The sequence below is a fragment of the Poecilia reticulata genome, chromosome 10 (genome assembly GCF_904066995.2).
Source record: "Poecilia reticulata chromosome 10, P_reticulata-male-v2, whole genome shotgun sequence".
Taxonomy (NCBI): domain Eukaryota; kingdom Metazoa; phylum Chordata; class Actinopteri; order Cyprinodontiformes; family Poeciliidae; genus Poecilia; species Poecilia reticulata.
In genome coordinates, this window is record NC_088839.1 from 19,476,124 (window position 1) to 19,496,251 (window position 20,128).

The 20,128-nt window shown below is 40.1% G+C and overlaps 1 protein-coding gene across 1 annotated transcript in view; it reads right to left on the reverse strand.

The window, feature by feature from the left end:
* Positions 1–3,101: 3,101 nt before the first annotated feature.
* Positions 3,102–20,128, reverse strand: part of slc16a2 (solute carrier family 16 member 2) — a 35,849-nt gene continuing 18,822 nt past the window's right edge. Inside the window, exons 5-7 of the mRNA XM_008420387.3 lie at positions 12,165–12,393; positions 9,527–9,793; positions 3,102–9,426 (exon numbers count right to left, since the gene is read on the reverse strand). Coding sequence (XP_008418609.1) covers positions 9,543–9,793; positions 12,165–12,393 — 480 coding nt within the window. The 3' untranslated portion in view covers positions 3,102–9,426; positions 9,527–9,542. The remainder of the gene's footprint in view (positions 9,427–9,526; positions 9,794–12,164; positions 12,394–20,128) is intronic.

Consider the following 20,128-nt stretch of genomic DNA (forward strand, 5'->3'; position numbering starts at 1 on the left):
TTACATAACAAGATCCTGATGAAATCTAAGAGACGTGCATCATAAGCTTATTTTCATTCAGGTCTTTAAGTGAATGCAGAAAATGGTGAGGTCACTGAGTCCAGATGCAACCAGATGTTGCAGAGGCATGCCGAGATAAACATGTGGAGCTGAGCAATGCTACGGGGATTTTAATTAAACTCATATGGTCTGGTCAAAAGAATGAGAAGTTAAAAAAAAAACACCTCATGGCCACTGTTAAGTATGTTGGAGGATCTGTAATGCTGTGGGTCTGTTTCCCTTCAAAAGACAATTGAATCATTGTTAGAAAGCATTGCACTGCAAACTCTAAAATACCTGAACACTTTAAAATCTGGGTTTAAAAAAACTGCGTAATTGCTGCTTCTCTCAGTGGAATAATGACTCACATCTGGCCAAATGGGTGACCAAAAGGGATATAGTTCCTGGATAATGGAAAATACAGTAAAGCAACGACAGCAGGAGAGTCAATAAGCATGATGCTGCAGATGTGCTTTTTAAGAAAATTTATAAATTCTTCTTAACGTAGAATTTTTTTTTTTTTACAGCCACAGAATAAATTTAAGGTTGTTTTTTTTTCTCATTTTCTTCAGTGTGATATAAAATATGAATTAGTACATCATTATTATGTGCCAAAAAACTATCAAGACACTATTTAATAGAGTTAGGGTACTTTGTTAATTTCCTAAATATAAGTTATGTATTTGTTCAATTATAAATAAGCAGTAGCACAAATGTAATTAGCAGGTTTTGTTTTGTTTTCTTCTTGGACAACTTGTGTTAAATCTTAAAAAATAAAAATAAAAACATGAGAGGACTGACCCCTACTGGACATTCAGTAGTATTACAGAAATCTGACAGCTTTTTTTTATTATTATTGTTATTTGTTAGGAAAAATACAAGCCTGCAGCTTAAAAACAACAATACAGAATATTTATTTTTAAAATAAAGAATATGTGTACTTGTTCTGTATCCATAAGCAGAAATATATCCTTTTTTTTGAAGAAAGACAAATAAAGTAGAATATAAAAACTTCAGTAAAACTTACTTCCGTGACAATTGCTCATTACTTTCTCTTACTTAAAATGGACATGTTTTCCTGCCAATTTATCAACTGACTTGTTAAAATGCCAAATGAGCCTAAGAACAAATCAGAGGTATTTGAAACAGGAGACAATGCTTCACATTGAGCTTTGAAGCTCCCACGTCTAACGTTTTAAACTCCACTAGTTACATTTTTAATCATGTTTAGTATTTTAAGCTTTAATCTGCAGCAACAGTTGACACATATAATTAATTAAGTAAGGCAACAGAAGTTTCTTCGAAGTAGAGGAGGAAAGTGTAGCAGAGGAACAATTGTTGAACTTTGAAGACACAGGCTTCGTAAATGCTAATTTTAAATGTTTGCTGTAAACTTCGTTTTCTGGGCTCCTTGTTCCTTACTTGTGAGTCGTGTACAATAAACGCCTGTGTGTACATAAAGAGCTCTGCTTCCAGGAGCCGATGCACTGAGGCGTGCTCTCCACCAGTCAATAGGATTGGACACCTGGGTGTGAAACGCTGAGGGGAACCAGAAGTAGAAGAAGGAATTAACGCCTGAATGAACTCAGCCATGTTATTGTGGTGGTAATGAGCAGATTATACTTCTGAACGCACATTCACCATGCATCTGAAGCAGAGCAGAAGTTTGAATCAGTCTTCGGAAAACGTTTAAGCAATCAGAGCACTTCACTTTTCTGTATTTTATGTTCCAGACTTATTTCCAAAGGGTTTTGTGTTGAATTCTACAAGAGAAAAATCTGATAATTTAGTCATTTTATTAAAGGCAAAAAACAAAAATCCCATGTGTTATACATATTTTATGGTTTCACAGCCTTTGACAATGGATTAAAACACTAAAACTTGAGCTACGTCCACTGATTCAAACTTGACTTGAGCCCACCTGTGGTACAATCAGGTGGCTGGACATGTGGAAAAACTCCCCTCTAGTTTTCTGTCGTCCTGACAGAGAATCAACGTTCCTGTGTGGAAAGAAGGACAACTCACCAATTAAACCTGAATTGCAGAGTAATCAGACGGAAACTCCCGTCCCGGTAATGACTGAATGATCTGGAGGTTTTCAAAGAGAAACTGAACTGCCTGGTTTGATGAATGGGAAACTGAACACTTTGGTCTGGATGCCAAGGTTCATGGCATGTATGGAGGAAACCAAACAAGATCCAACATTGTTTTGAGGTAGAACCCAAAACTTTAACCCAAATGAGCATTTCTGGTGATCTGAAACTTACAATCCGATAATGCTCTGCATCTAACCTGATGGACAAGTTCTGGAAAGAACAGATAGATGATTGACATTTGTGGCAAAGATTGTAAGTTACCAAAGCAGCTTAAACAAAGTATTTTGTAAAGACAGTGGAAATGTAGGTTTTCCTTTGTTTTTGTTGGGTAAACTTTTCAAAATTTCAAACGGTTCCACTTTCTCATTATAGAGTATTTTGTGCAGAATTTGGAAAAGGGAGCTACATTCAAAGGGAGGTATTCAAAATCAAATATTTTTTTAAATCTTTTTATCATGTCACAAGGTTATTACGTCATAAAAACATACCCAGAAAGTTGCTTTGACTGATTCATATGTGTTTCAGAAATCTCCCATGATAGCCAATCGGATGTGCAAAACGCTTAGGGAGACCGAGTGAGGTCTTTTCCACAAAGCTCCTCCTGGAGCTGAAGTCTCCAGGCTCCTCCAGACTAGCAGCAGCAATTAGCAAACAACTGGTGGAACTGTGAGCTTGTTGATTTTATTACTAAAACTACTCAGCCCAACGTTCCTAAGAACGTTGCTAAAGGCTTAATGGAGAAACCTTGTTGTGATGATGTGCAGAAGGTGGGGTGTCGGAAAGAGCAGGAGCTTCTTAATGACACAGTACCATTTTTATTTTTAAAAAACTGCAGTCATTTAATGTAATATATTTACTTGATTGAGCTGTAAAATGGCACCATGTGCCTCGAAAATACATGATACCTACCCTTTAATGGAAAAAAGACTGAGCGTGAGAGTAAATACTTTCCAGATGCACTGCAGGTATGGATAATAAACCTTTTAATCTGGATGACACATGAAACCAAAGTAATGACAACAGAAGATCCAATTTTACACTTTATCGAAAGTTTAATAGAAAAAAAAAACGTGACTTTTGATGAGGATTCAAAATTATAACAAAACACAAAGACAATTTTTCCTAGCAGCATGACTTAAATTCCCAATCTAATGTGCTCACTGACCATGATAGATCATGCTGTACATTGGATTAAACAAAAGGATGAAACAGTAGAGCTGGTGTGGGACAGAAGCTTGCAGCTTTGCAAAGTGCGGAGAGGCAAAAGAGGCTTAGTTTCAGCAACCTGCTGGAGTTTACGGAGAACGAAAGCTTAACAGACTTCTGCACTGAAAGTCTCTGCATATTTCAACATGTAAGGCTGCGGGAAGGCCTGGGCTGAACATAAACGTAGGACCATAAACAACAACAACCAGCGACACCAAACGGTAGCTGTGAAAGCACATCTGCAACTGGAATAATGGCAACACACGTATAAAAACTTTGTAGTTTCTGGTACATATGAAAGACACAGAAAGGTTCAAACGGTATTCAGAAATTCAGATCTTTACTGGCAAAAACACAACAGAGTATTCTTGCTGGAAGTCCGGCAGTCTATGAGGTGCAGACATGTTGTGTATCATGGCTCAGATTTCTAACAATCGGTCCTTCAGCTATCGGTTTCACGTGTTTGTGTGGTTTGGTAGTGAGGTAAAGCACACCAGTCAAAAAGTAAAGCAGACTGAGGTCAGAGGAGTCCAGGGGAATGGCACGCTGCACGGCAGAATAACAAGACCGGGCTGTTACAGAAAAGTCTGGACTCACTTCAAGCCAGTGAGGCCGATAATGAGATGAAACTTAAGAGGCCAGCTTCTTCCTTCTGGCCGCTTTTAAATAAGAACAACAGATTAATTGCTTAAACATACAGCTCGAACTCTTTCAAGTTCGCCAGAACTGTTTAGCATGAATTTCAGAGCGATGCAACAACTGGGGATTGTGCCTTAGGGAGGTTTTACCCCGTCTCACATCAAACGGAGCATGAATTATACCTCCCACACGCCTCACCGAGGCTTCAACCTGCAGACTGTGTGGTTGAACAGTGCAAAGAAAGGAAGCCTGGGTACTTATTAATTAGAAAAACACATGTTCAAAACTATCATAAAAACTAGTATTAGTGTTTGGAGCTCATTTTAGTGAAACAAGAGGCCCCGCTGTGCGCATTTACTGCAGCTCGTAGCTTTGAATGCTGAATAAAGATTTACAGTGCTTTGCAAAAGTATTCAGGCTCCTCGAACCTTTCCGCACTTATTTTTGTTTCAACCACAAACCTCAGTGTATTTCAGTGGAATATTATACAACAGACCAACAGAGAACAGTGATTGGGAAATGTTGCAAAAATACGAGAATTGTGGTTTAAAGTCTTTTTTACTCTGATACTACATGAGGTTCGGTCCAACCAAAAGTTGCCTAATAAGCAAACAGAATCCACCAGGATCTTGAAATAGTATGGCAGAACTCTGAAGCCTACCAAGACACGGTCAGACATCAAACCTGACACAACAGAAAAGGACACACTATGCCACCGGTGTAACACGGTGGCGTAGGAGATCTGGATCAACTGAATGGAGACATCTATGGCTTAGATCAAAACATAAACATCTGTTTGGACGTTTCAAACAACAAACACACCCTTGTCAGTGTGAAACGTGGTGGCAGCAACATGCTGTGGGATACACATCTTTGGTGGGCAACACAAACAACCCCATGGAGGAACACCTGTTAGAGGATGGGAAAAATGTGAGATTCACTTCTGAACAGTGACTATGAATTTGACCAATAGATGATTAAGCCACCATATTTGTTAGAATGGCCTAATCAAAGCTTGAGTTAAATTCAATTGGGAATTACTAAGACTTGAGAAAAAACTTCTGCAAACATTCTCCATGTAATCTGACTGAGCTTGAGCTATTTTGCTGAGAAAATCGACAGTCGTCTCTGGCAGTGATGTCACAATAAACACCTGCAGCTCTAGTCTGTACACCACTTTGTGTTGGTCTGTCACATAAAACTAATGTTTGTGGTTGTAATGTGATAAAGTGCAAGAGCAAGAACACATTTTTAAGGCACCGTATCATTAGGAGTATTCAGAATTCAGCGGTCAGAGTAACAGGACCAGTGATGCTGCATAGACAAAAAAGAACTTTGGCAAACTAAAACTCACACACACCTTCAGCCATCCAAATGCTTTCTATCAATCTACATCCACTCCGTTCCTTCACCATTATATATTAGCTCTAATCTCCACAAATAAGCCAGCACAGCAAACCTCCTGCCAGCACTTTCAATGCAAACAGCAACAAAGGATAACTCATAAACCATTAGAAATTACATCGAATCAGTCCGTTTCCTCTTCTAAATCTACAGTAGTTGATAAAAAACAAGGAGCACCTGGTTGGTTCTAGGAACTAGGTGAAAGTAAAGTCTGATTACTTTTAATTTGTAAAAAGTCACATTGAGGGAGGACATGCAGGGATTCTTCAAAGCTAAAAGCAAATCCTGTTCTGGTGTGCAGCTTGACCACCTGCTAATGACACAGTTAATGTAAGGCAGATTTCCACTCAAGGGTTTTCACAGGTTAATGCATCACCACTTGGTTTTAGTCCTTTGCAAAACAAGAAACGACTTGCATAAAAAGACAGAGGTAAAAGCTGCTGACCAACAAAGTGACGACAAAGTCATTATAAAACAGGGCAAACAATAACCACTCAGACCATATATAAACAGAATCTGTACAACCTGTTAATTGGCAGCTGGTTTCATCTCAATGTCCTCCTTTATGGCTGCCAGACGATTTGACCCTTTGGACAACTATAACACCCCCAAACATTTCCCACAATGTGTGACCTTAGAGGGCCCTGCTTTACTTACAGGGATCACTAAGTGCAATGTTTAACTCCAACAATAATTGAATATTTTTGCTTCAGTGCAGGAGCTAAGTATCAACGCACTTCTGTATTTATTTCAATAAAAATATTTCATACAATCGAAACAAAAAAAAAAACAAAATCTGCAAAGGGCATTTGTTTACTTATGCGGTTTTCATGCAGCTTTTATAGGCAGCATCTTCTGCAATTTTGTTTAACCACAAAACTTTAAAAAAAACTTTAAAAAACTCACAACAAACAGAAGGACATTTCCTTAAAGATATAATAAACGTAGTTTTCTAAAACATTAGGTGCATAGCTTAAAATCTCAGTTTAAAGGAACCCCAAAGCTTAAAAACTTAGACAAACCAGTGTTTCTGATCTGCTGTCTTTAGAGTCGAGTGTTTCTATTGATTCATTTAAGGATATTTGACATTTATCCAAAGGTTTCTTTAGCAAAAGGACATTAAAAAAACCTACAGACAAATAGCAGGGACATCTAAACTGTGAACATAAAAGTAAAAACTGAGAGCTAATAAATGGGAAAGTCCAGAGGAAGAACAAAAATGTTGGAAGTAAATGTTGGCATGATCAGTGAACGGCATTTGGCCTAACTGTGGCTCACACAAAACAGAAATACAACACACACACACAGATAAATACTAGAGACGGAAAATGTCAGCATGATGTTCAACTGGACTGCTGAGGAACATTTGATTACTGAGGTATAAGAGTCCAGGAACTGTCAGTCGTCTGGCAAAGCCAGCAGGAAACCTCTCAAGAGATGAGGTTTGAGTAACTTTCCGGCTGCACACTGTCACAGCACAGCAGCAGGCCTGATGATAACAAAATCTAAACAAATAGGGAAAGTTAGCTGAGCACCACAGCATTCCCTTTTCCCCACTTCACCTTTTGCTGTTCCTGTTTCTATCCGATCACAATGCTTGAGCGGTGCAGCTTGGCTTCACGTTTTAGTTTACAGCACAGCAGAAGCAGGTGGTCCCAGTGAGAGAAATAACTGCAAAACTGCCCTGTTAAGAGTCGCCAGGGGTGTGATGATGTGTTTCATTACTGCCTCAACAATACTCTGTGCCCTCCAGTGAGTCTAATGAAAAGCCGCAAATTAATGCAATTATCTAAGAAACGGCCCAAGCTTGGCTCGTTTGGCAACATCATTACAAGACATCTGCAATCAAAATAATCAGCTGGCGCACTCTAACCAGCCTCAACCTTAAACTAATGAGTAACACTGCGGTGGTCACGACTGCAGTGGATCGGAACTTTTGTGTTCTGTTGTGGACAAGGGTTTTTCCTTTCAGACAATCAGGAACCACGTTTAGATGTGAAGAATTTGGGCGAAATTCTTCACATCGAAAACAAGCAAAGAAAACCAGTTTTGTTACGTTCAGGGCATTTCTGCAGTTATGGAGTCACTTCTGAAAGGAACATACATCATGTTTTGCTCTTCAGATTTGATTGTCACACAAACCACAGACTATTATATGTTCTAACATATTTCTTATTCAAAATTAATGTTGACAGGATTGTGTGAGCTGAGCTGACATCATACCACCTGCTATTTTTCCTTTGACTGCCTAAAGGGCATATTTTATATTTTAGAAGCATAAAACATAAAAAAGAAAAAAAAAACAAATCAGTGAAATATAATTATTCAGAAATAAAACTACATGGTTTGCTAATATAACGTACTCTGGTGATAGTTTGCATTGTAGTAGCAGGACTGGTCAGAACCAGAGGAAAAATTTAAATATGTAAAATTAATCCTGACAGAATTTTAGTGTTTACAATTACAGTTTTTGCCGCAATCCTGCAGGTTACAGGTAGAAGGGGGTCACAGGAGGGCTTTAGAATCCCTTCATAGGGTGACGGTTTGATGAGTATCTCAGGATACCGTTCTATTGTCTTGAGTGGATATTGTTTGTTTCAATGCCAGTTTGGTGTTACAGAAGTAACAATATCAGTCTTTGGTAACTTTTGTCTCTCATTTTTTTTCTCGTTTTTCTTTTCTCCATATTATTTCTCTATTTAGGTCATAAAAATGAATTTAGCCATTAAAAGCAACAATTCAAAACACAGCTCAAAAGGAGAAGGTGTAAAATTATTATATATGATGTTTAAAAGTCAGAGTTGAGTAATCTTATGTTTTTAAATGCACTGAAAAGTATCACAACAGGTGATTAGTGTTATTTACTGATCTATAAATGTTACACTATTGTAGCTCAGATGTCTATCAGTAATTAACCTTGTGTGTGCACGAACAGTAACACGCATTTAAAAAAGAAAATGTTTCAACTTTAACATTATTCTAAAGTATTGGAAATAAAAAAAGATTACTGAAGGAATACTAGATTCTCTTAACAACTCCATAATTGAATTCCTTTACACTAAAGCAGCAAAATAAAGTAACAGTTGATTATTTTTCAAAGCTATCAGAAACATAGTGAAAGCAGATTTATCTAGCACCTTATTAAACGTAGAAAAGACAGCACAGCGGAAGGTTTGATGATTACATATCAATAATATGCTCAACCTATTATACATTTGACTGTAAAACTAAACTTGTACCCATGCAGTGAGAAGGAACGGATCAAAATTGAAAAGAGAAAACCGAAAACAAACATGTAACATACTACCAGCTGCCAGATCTACACATCTGTCTCCTGAAAGAGGAGATCGAAGACGCTCTGCTGACGATTCTGACCCCACCTGCTCCTACAGCGTAAAGGTCAGGACCTAAAAGTTGTCTGCAGCTAATACGAGGTGATTGTGTTTAGTGGCTCATCTGTGAGAGGAATAGCCCGTTTACTGGTGGTTTGGAAAGAAAGCAGACGCTGCAGAATAAGCTAGAAACCCATGAAAGTAAGACTGTTTAGGCAACACAAACTAGATAAAATGGATGCGCTCTCAACATATATGTACGAGGTTCAATACATAGAAACTGCAGAGATTGCATAGAAAATGCATCTCTTGTCTAGCTTTTCATGTTAAGAATGAATTTATTTAAAAGACTAAAAAATAAAATGATTGTAAGATAAATGAATCTACTGCTGATCTCTCTTCTCCCCCTCCTCCTTGGAGGTTTGTGTGTTTTCACACAGTTCTGATGAGAAAACTCTTCTCGTTGAGAATTTGTTGCGTTCATCCAGCGCTCAACCCCCATCTTCTGGCCCTCCATGCTGGTTCTGGCTGGCGTGCGCTTCTGAACTTTTCTTTGCACAAAAAAAGAAAGAAAGAAAAAAGCAAACAACCGGCAGAGATTTGGAAGGGTTAGAGATTAAAGGTAAACCAGAAATGAAGTCCAAAGGTGAGACTTCTGTGAGCGATACAGGCGATTCAAGGGATGAAAAAAGTGCTGGTGGGCTGAATCCCTGTGAAAACAAACAGAAAACCAAAACTAAGAAACAAATACTGTAAAAAATTTTTTAAAAAGCTTCTTATTAACACTTGCGGGTTTAAAAAAGGGGTTACCTTTGTAAGACGCGACTCAGATGTGTGTCTCTACGTCTGTATAACCAGGCAGGATCTCTCCGTTGGAGCAGCTCTTGGGTTCCCCAGCAGGTGGGGTGGTGGGCAACATGTGGGCAGTCGTCGACGTCTCCTCAGGCGACGCCTGGTTTTGCTGGATCCTGCGGTGGATCAGGGGCACAAAAAACAGCACCACGCCCCCAATCATAGGAGGTACCCCAGCCAGGGAGAAAGCTACTGTGTAGTCGCCAAAGTAGCCATGAAGAAGACCTGTGAATAGATCCACAAGAGAATATTAAACACTGTTTACTTAAAGAAGTAAGGAAATATTTCAAAAGTTTTGGGATGGGAAGACTTGAAGGCTTATTTTGTGCTGTTTGTTGCTAATTTTTTCCACATATGTTCTTGGAAATCTATAAATACCCCTTGAGCATTTGTGTAGCTTATAATGGTGAATTCAGTGTTTCTGTAAATAACTTTAATGAACAAGCAACATCCTGAAGATTAAAATTAAGTTATAGAACCAAGTTTTGACTGGTTCAATCCATCATCTATAAATGGAAAGGATACGTAGCAGCTGCAGAGACACGCTGCTCAGATGAGAGAATCTCTCAAGGGGATAACTTTTACTTGTGCTATTATGTCAGAGAAGCAAACAGAAAGCCATTCTTGAAGCAAAGTCAAAAGAAATCCTCTTTAAATCTCTACAGCCAGACACAGATTTAAAGGGGAGGGGCAAAAGCAAATGAGGTGGATTAGCAGTATTTGCTAACATTTGATGGAGTCATCCAAGACATGCTACTGTGAAACATTGTCTTTGCTGCCCAGAAATTGAGTTGTTAACATATCATGAGTAACAAAAGTGTCTTCAATCAGAAGCTTCTTCTGATTCTTTGAAAGACTGACTGCTGCCAGAATCAGCATCCACAATTACTCTCTCTTAAGATACTTAGGTGATATGAGATGTGACAATTTCTGTTTTCTTTTGGGATAATTAAAATATTTTTAAATTGAGCTGAACTATGGTTTACTGCAAGTCATTTATTGAACTCAGCAAAAATGTAGAAGAAGGTGATTCGGTAAAATGGGATTAAAATGAAACATGATTTTTGTTTCATCGCAACTTGAGGACAAATGGTTTAAATCAAAGCGTAACTATTTGCTGGAATGGCCCAGTCAAAGCCCAAAAATGAATCCAGATGAAAATCTCTGGCGAAATTTGCAAAGTTGACATTCACAGATGCTCTCCATTCAATCTGACTCAGTTTCAGCTACGTTGCTAAGAGGAGTAACAGGATGTCAAAAACTCTTGGTTCATGCAAGGCACATTATTCTCACATCAAGGGGAGCGGGTCGGAGTCCAACCCACTGTTGAAAAGGGGAGCGGGTTGGAGTCCCCCCCGTTGCTGAAAAGGGGTGCGGGTTGGGTCCTCCCGTTATGAAAAGGGGAGCGGTTTGGAGTCCCCCTCACATTTTTTTTTTTTTCTGCCAATTCGAAGGGTAGAACTTTGACTTGGCGGGAATATTACTGTTTTTAATTGTTTATTCAATGTTGCATAACTCTGTACTTTTGTGTTTATTGATGTAAAGCACTTTGAAATGCCTTGCTGCTGAAATGTGCAATACAAATAAAATTTGATTGATTGATTGTTCAAGTTGTCTTGTTGAACACACCAAATCGACTTTTCTTTCCTATTGTATGATATCTTGAATATGGATTTGTCAGACAGCTTTTTAACAAGTATTTTGTTCCAAACCCATCCAAGCTCAGAGAGGTAGACCGTAAAAATGAGGCCCTGTCGTTTGTCAGCAAAGTTTAAGCAGAACTTCAGCAGCTTTTTTCAGTGGCTTGCTCTTCTGCACAAAACGATTCAGCAGCAAACATCAATGGTGCAGTCGGGTCCATGAGTTAATAGAGAATGGGTAACCTGGACAACAGAGCGGAACAACATTTAAACGTTTCGGTGCAATAATTGTCCTCATTCAGACTAGACCCCCGTCAAGCTGGACCTTTTATTTCAGCAGAACAGGGGAACACTGTGTGTATTTAAGCAACGGAGAATCATTTCAGATGGTTCCAAGTGACTAAAGTCACTAATGAATACATTTTAGTCATATTAAAACATCTGAATTTAAATTGCTGCCACAGCTTTTTAGGATTTACATCAATAGTTTGCTGTAAAGTTACAAAGAAATTTTACATAAGAAGGTTTATCATCTGAAGTCAGACTCAGTTATGTGCTTAAGCAGAACGTAAAATCTGTATCTGGACCTAGAGACCTGCAAGACAGAGTAAAACCACACCTGAGTCATCAAATTAGTTTTTAGTGGTTAAAATTTCAGGAAACATAGGAGGAGCAACTTCCGAGGGCTGACTTCCGACCTTGTTTGTGCTTTAAACCTCAACACAAATCCTTTAAGAAGGCTGCAGTTGGCCTCAGTCCCAAATGTCTATAAATGCAATCCATTGTATAAGCAGCAGGGCATTTGTCCCACTTTACCTTTACTTCCGACCTATTGTCTTCCCTTGTGTGGAAGTTTTTCCTGTAAACGGCAGTCAGCTTAGGTTTTGCAACAATGCGTTCCTTATAGAATACATATTACCACTCAGAAGTGAAATAAAGAAATAAACAACTCGCACCTGCAATTGGTGGACCTGCCGTCATTGGGAGGGACATAAGGCCCAGAAGGTAACCTATGGCTTGAGAGGCCTGCATGGGGCCCACCAGCTCAAAGGCGATGGGAGCCATCATGGTGAGGAAGCAACCATCACAAAGCCCCAGGAACACACACACCACCACCAGCCCCTCGAACACCGCGCACTGAGGAATCATCATGGACATGAGGCCCAGGGCCATAAAGGACGCCACCTGGAAGAGAAAATTAATAGTAACTAACTCTCTTGGTTAAGCTCTTTGTTCTTGGATAAAGCAGTCCAAATCTGAGGAAATCTCTGAACCACATCATGAGGTCTGAAGGCTCTGTGGTATTTTTATCAGCGCTTTAAGCGTTAGTTAGCTCAGATTCCTTCAGTCACTTAATACCGCCTAATTTAAGTAAGCTCCAGGTCTGGGTCTGTGACAATAGTACTGTGAAGAGAGAAGGAGAGGCTGTGTGTTATTCACAATGAGCTAAAAGTGTCACATTAAACCAGAGGTTTCCAAACTGTGGGGCACTGCACAGTAAAAAATCAACAAATGATGTTAAACACATGACGATTAGGCGGCGCAGCAGGTGATGAGTGAAGATTACTGATGGATAGCGTCAATAAACGATCAAATAAATCTAGCAACAAGAAAGAAACTAAAGTGGACATAGCAATAAACCAAGAGAGGATAATACTAATCAAAGAAAACTAAATGGAAATGAATGAAGAACAAAATGCAAGAATAAACTAAGAAACTAAAGTAAACAGAGGAATAAGTTGGTATGGCAAGACCTTTGGAGCAATAATTAATCCAGAGGACTGTATGGCAAGAATAAACCTACACTATTTCCAGATAAAAGGTAAAATAATATTGTTGAAATGTCATGGGTTTGTTGAGACCACATCTTATACTGAGAATAAATATATCTTACAGACCATAACAGTAAATAACTTATCACTTATTTATGTTTTTAATTAGATTTGATATATTTATTTCTTCAATATAATTTTTCATGTCAGTGTTAATGTCATGAGGCTGATGACTCCATGACACTTTCTATTTGACTCATTAGGATTTGATTAAGAATCAGATTTGTTCTTTGTAATTTCTCTCCAGTAAAACTATATAATCAATAGACAGGTCTATATAAAGATATAATCCATGTTTCTGTCTCATATTTGTACGGCATTAAAAGGACCTGAAACTTTTGTTTTTCCACTGAAAGTTCTGGTTTGGACAGTGAATGCCATGTGTGTGAAATTTTATGGATGATACTCTGATGTCCCATTCTCCTGAAGGCAGCACAGAGCTGCACCACCAGAAACTGACAGAAACACTGAAGAGAAAAAGAGCTATGATTAATGTAGTTACAGTTCTACCCATGTTTTAATGTTGCAGAACACTGTCATTTTGCAAATAGTTCAAAGTTTAAACTGGCATGTTGTACATCTTTTATTAGGTCATTTTGTGGAATATTTAACAACTAGAAAATGGCAAAGAACAAGAATATTTTGCCACTCTGATTGGCTGCTGTTAGGCCTACCGGTTTTAAGTTGAATGTCCATTCATTGCATTTTTCGTAGACACCTGTGAAAATAATTTCTATTCACATGGCTTTTTTGTTCTCTGGGAAATTATGTTTGATGATAAATACAGAAACAAGCAACTATGATTCATGTTCAAAAGTATTTTTTTTTATGTTCCATCTTATAGTAATAGCAAAATTGTTTAATTGACTTCAAAGACTAGAGTCTAGACTGCTTTACATTTAATTTATACGTTGAAAATTTATATAGTAAAATGCAATAAATTAGTTGTGATGTACAGAAGCAAGCTCAAGAATTTGTTTAGCTCTTAATAAACAATAGTAAAGCTTAGTTATAAAGACTAGATGACATGTCAATTTATGGTCTTAAATTGCAAAATAAAGTCTGCAAATTGATTGTAGAATGTAGAATTTTTACAGCACTTTGCATAATGAGCTACTTTCAAACTAAGTGTTTTGTGTTCTACAACTACATTTACTGTGGACTTAGAATTTAGTTTTGTTTAAAAATTATGTTAAGAATATATTAAATACATTAACTTTAATATATTTTACACTATAATTAATATATGGTATAGAATACAGACTTCAATGGTTTGGAAGACAAAAGTATTTGGAAATGTCCAAGGTTCTTAAAAAAATGTTTGTGAATATAACACAAAAGACTGAGTAAAAAGATAGAGGATTTCAGTTTTGGGTTAACAAAATATTGGTAAATATGACATAACAAACTGTTAAATTATGGAAAATATTTTGATGGAAATTCAGAAAAATATATTTTTTTAAAAACAGAAAATGTCCTGGTAACTCTGCCAGGATATTTTCAGGTTTTTTTTACAGAATTTCCGTCAGAAATTTCCCGTAATTTAACAGTATTTTATTTCAAATTCTTCCGTAAAAAAACAGGGAAATGTCCTGGTAATTTTCTGCCAATACATTTTCTGTTTTTTTACGGAATTTCAGCAGAATTTTTCTGTAATTTAACAGTTTTTTCTCCCGTAATTTAACATATACAAACTCTTAAATTATGGCGAACCACCACTTCAGGCGACATTTCCCATATTCTCAAACTCAAAGCTTGACAGGTATGGGGCAACGTGAGAGTTCATCTATTAAACTGACTGAAGATGAAGACATAAAGTAAAAGCTGGATCATAGAAATTTTTAATAAGCGTATTTGTGTGCCTGCCTCTTTTTATTAAATTAAAAATAATTTCAGATTTTTGTATAACTTCTCTTCAAGTCAACTTTGAAAGCGAGCTGTTATTATTGCAGGTTAGTTTTCTAAACTACAAAAAAGTAACTGTTAGGGAAGCTCAAAAATGAAAAATTGGACTGATATTGATATCCGATAGTAGCACTGCTGTTATGCCAGATTTACCAATACTTTATTTTGTTAAATTTTTTTATACGATTACTCGATTAATCGTAAGAATAATCGATAGATTACTTGATTACTAAAATATTTGTTTACAACAGCGTTAATTATAGCATTTATAGGAGGATCGGGGGATTAACATCTTTCCTTCGCCCCCCTCCTTCTACAGCCAGACCTCCTCCCCCTTCTTGCAATACGCCGTCCGTCCGGCCCCCCAGCACTCAACGGTACGCTAGACCAGCCCCACCCTCTTCGACCCCTCACACTTCTAATGGTACACTAGCCCCCCCTCAATGTCTCTCCATCGCTCCCTCCTTCTTCGCTTCCCCCACGGCCACACCCCTCTAACGATACGTCAGCCCGCCACCGTCTCTCCTTCTTCTTCGAAACCCTTCTAATTACACTCTAGCCCCCCAGTCCGCCACCATTCCCTCTGCCCCCCATTCTGACTCTTCAGTACGCTCTACCCACCTTGCTCTGACTGTAACAACAGATGACGAAAGGTTTCCGGTATTCTCAGATTGAAAACTTGTAAGCACTCTTAATGCCATAATCATCCACTCTCGTAAGTTGTGAAGTTCTGCTGAAGAAACGCATCCAGTTTTGACTCTTCAGACAACGTGTCACTCCATTGGTGAGAAAAATTCTGAAAACACCGTTAGGCATGAGGACTCAGAGGCAGGTCCTGACTCGGAGGCATGCCCTGACTCGGAGGCAGGTCCTGTCTCAGAGGTCTGTCTTGACTCGGAGGCAGGTCCTGTCTCGGAGGTCTGTCCTGACTCGGACGCAGATCCAGACTCGGAGGCGGGTCCAGACTCGGAGGCGGGTCCTGACTCGGAGACGGGTCCTGACTCGGAGGTGGGTCCTGACTCGGAGGCGGGTCCAGTCTCAGAGGCGGGTCCTGTCTCGGAGGCGGGCCCAGTCTCGGAGGTGGGTCCTGTCTCAGAGGTGGGTCCTGACTCAGAGGTGGGTCCTGTCTCGGAGGTGGGTCCTGACTCAGAGGTGGGTCCTGTCTCGGAGGCGGGTCCAGACTCGGAGGCGGGTCCAGACTCGGAGGAGGGTCCTGTCTCGGAGGAGGGTCCTGACTCGGAGGCGGGTCCTGTCTCGGAGGAGGATTCTGTCTCGGAGGCGGGTCGAGACTCGGAGGCGGGTCGAGACTCGGAGGAGGGTCCTGACTCAGAGGAGGGTCCTGTCTCGGAGGCGGGTCCTGACTCGGAGGCGGGTCCAGTCTCGGAGGCGGGTCCTGTCTCGGAGGCGGGTCCAGTCTCGGAGGTGGGTCCTGTCTCGGAGGAGGGTCCTGACTCAGAGGTGGGTCCTGTCTCGGAGGCGGGTCCAGACTCGGAGGAGGGTCCTGTCTCGGAGGCGGGTCCTGACTCGGAGGCGGGTCCTGTCTCGGAGGAGGATTCTGTCTCTGAGGCGGGTCCAGACTCGGAGGCGGGTCGAGACTCGGAGGAGGGTCCTGACTCGGAGGAGGGTCCTGTCTCGGAGGCGGGTCCTGACTCGGAGGCGGGTCCAGTCTCGGAGGCGGGTCCTGTCTCGGAGGCGGGTCCTGTCTCAGAGGAGGGTCCTGACTCAGAGGTGGGTCCTGACTCGGAGGCGGGTCCTGACTCGGAGGCGGGTCCTGTCTCGGAGGCAGGTTCTGTCTCGGAGGCGGGTCCTGTCTCGGAGGAGGGTCCTGTCTCGGAGGCGGGTCCAGACTCGGAGGCGGGTCCAGACTCGGAGGAGGGTCCTGTCTCGGAGGAGGGTCCTGTCTCGGAGGCGAGTTCCTTTTGTAATGCCCATAGCTAGATCTGTAACTAGACTTATAAATCAATCTCCATAGAATATTTTCCACCATAACTCTCCTTTCGTCTTCGGTTCCACGTCTGAAACCCATCCTGTTTGTGTCCCTCAAAAACTGTTCAGGGTCCATGGCTGCCTGAGTATAATCCTCACTCAGGCAGTTTTCATCTGCGTACAAGTCCTCATTAGGAAAAAATGTATTTCTCAACTTTCTTTTTGTAGACGTTAACATTTTCTTTTTAGGAACAGGATTCTCCAGGTGCTTTTTGAATTTTTCCACAATAACTTGGTGTCCTTCTGGGTAATCAAGTAGTGCAATTAAATGTAGTCCACTGGCAAAGTGGAATGCATCTCTCGCAACACTCTGGAAAATCCTTTCTCCTAGCTCTTCTGACACTTCCGAGAGTACGTCCACATTTATATCTCCAGTTTTTCTCAAAAGCAAGATCAAAATTTTGCTATGTTGTTCCTCAAAGGTTTGTCTGACAAGATGCAGAGTTGGTCCATCTGCAGCCTTTTCAATCACTTCCCACAGAAGTTCACTGAGAAAGTTTCTCTTTTTGTAATCTGGGCTTCTTTGACCAGGATGAACTTTGTTGGACAACGTTTTTTTCACTTTTGTCCAAAAAGAGACCTTAGGCCTCACATCCATTTCTCTCTGTGGGCTTTCGTCGTTCATCTTTATTTAGCTGAGCTAAAACTTCCAAATGAATCTCGTGTTGACTGACTTGTTAACTGATTTGTGTTAACTGATCAGAGAATTAACTGATCAGTTGGTGATGTCATGGACTCTATGACATCATAACGTCATCCTCAGAAGGGCCTCATGACACAGACATCATTTGAAGTCATGCTGATGACATTATTGTCAGAAGCATGGCAACTGTTGCTAGGGCTAATAATAGCACGCAGTGAGCATGCGCTATGAAAAGAAATAGAATCTGTGGGCACTAAATGCATTATTCCCACAAGTCTGAACTGGCAGTGATCTGCGCAGCATAACAGGAGGGGCCAGGGAACCATTGGCCCCTTCACTTTACCGCCCTACCCATTTTTATTTGTTATTTGGGTTCCATCTCCTAACAGGCATAGGGCAAAGTATCAATGGAACCGCTACGTCGGTGGTCCCCAACCTTTTTATTATCGCTGACTGGTCAAGACTTGAAAATTTTGCTGTGGCCCGGAGAGGGGGCAGGAGGTTGGGGGGGGGGGGCATGTTGGTGATATGGAAACAAAGCAGAATAAAGAAGAGTTTGAATTAATACTGGTTACATTTATTTCAGCTTAGTATTTAATAATTAGGTGTTTTTATGGGAATGTGGATCTTTCAGATCAATTTGAGAAGCAATTTTGATAGGTAAACTTTACTTTATTGTGTCATGTAGCGCAGGGTGTTGGTCTTGGTCTTGGGCTCAGTGGTCTAGACCAGTGGTCCCCAACTTTTTTATTACCGCGGACCAGTCAAGACTTGGAAAATTTTGTTGCGGCCTGGGGGGTGTTCCCGCTAAATCCTGTATATACCCAATTTGGGTTGTCTTGGAGTTTTTATCGCAACCTGTGGGGTTTTTTCCTGACTGGGAACAAAAATACGACCAGTTGAATGTGACAGGTAGCCAATCAAAAAGCGCAGTGACGTAAGAACAGAGGGGAATCCCAAACAGCTGACATATCGCGCAACTGAGTCCGGTGGATATCGGATGTTATATGTGGAAATGTTTATTATTAAATCTAAAGGTCATTATTATGTTTATTCTGTTAAAAATGTTAACTGTGAAAAAACATATTCACCTCCAAATCATAGTGCAGCAAATAGAGCGGCTGCTCCCGTCGTCTTTCATCCACCGCCTTTTCTTTTTATTACGTCTTTTATCTCTTAAAATGACTCCACAAACTATAACTATTGCTTCTGCATAGTCATCCGTGTTTGGTTATTCTAAATTCCCGCTATGTTGGAGGTCTTACTGGATTATCCTCTGGAATCGGGATGTTCGTGACTGGAATCGGTTCGTGTTGCTCCTGCCTTGGACACACAAACCGATTGAACCTGTTGGACTTTTATCAGCTCTGTAGTGACAGAGGTTTGGAGAATCGGCCGACATTCTTAAATCTTTCCGTCTAAACCAGACTTAAGATTCACGACCGCAGCCCAAACGCTCTGACTCTGGTCGCTATGGTAACGTTTATATATCCCTTCAAAATATGATAGAGAAGCGCCACAAAAACGAACATTTTACTTTCCTGAAAATTTCAACTCACGATAATGACTAACGGGAGCCCTGAGCTTGTTTCTCTGCAACGAGACGGTCCCATCTGGGAGTGATGGGAGACAATAATACCCGAAGTGTTGCTTATATCCACAGCCTGCTTGGTCTCTACGTGGCGAAGCAGCTTGAAGCTTCATTGTCTCATTAGCAGCTGGTCGCAGCATGTTACGCAGAGCGGCTTGTAATGTGGGACTCACCTACCGGTCTGGGATAAATCCATTCTCCTGTCTCTTCTCTGGGCCTTTTCCCCTTCGCAAAGAAACTTTCCAAAGACATCTGATCTGTTTCTTACTCATTTTGCTGCTTGTGGCCTCAGTGTTGGCGCGCAAGTAACCGAGAGAATCCAGTTAAAGGATTTTCAAAATAAAAGATCCTCCAGACTCAAATAATACATAAGACGGAAATATTTCACTATTTCTTGCGCGGCCCGGTGCCAATTGGTCCACGGACCGGTACCGGTCCACGGACCGGGGGTTGGGGACCACTGGTCTAGACTACAACTCTGCTACGTGGCTCCTTAGTTCTTAGTTTCACGTCCTCCACTGTCAGTTGGATTTCTTTCAAAATAAATCCCACTAGTGGCATTTATTTTATTTAGATAATTTTTGACACTAGTGGCAAAAATAATTGAAGTTCATGCTATGTTAGGACAGGAGACAAGATGTTTCCCTCCCTGAAATTATGATGCATAGAATAAAATATCTAAGTCTAAACTATGTTACAGAAAAAACACAATAAAAACATGCTTTATCTGTGGCATTGTTCATTAAAATGGCACATTACTGATGTATTAAAATTAAAGACGATCGGTACACTTAATGATATTAGCAATTAGGTACTAATCAGCAAGTACTTTTACTTTTAATACTTACGTATTTTTAAAAGCCAGTACTTTTTTTACTTTTACTTAAGTAAAATGTTAATGTGGTACTTTTACTTTTACTTGAGTACATTTTTGTCTGTGTATTTGTACTTTTACTTTTTTGC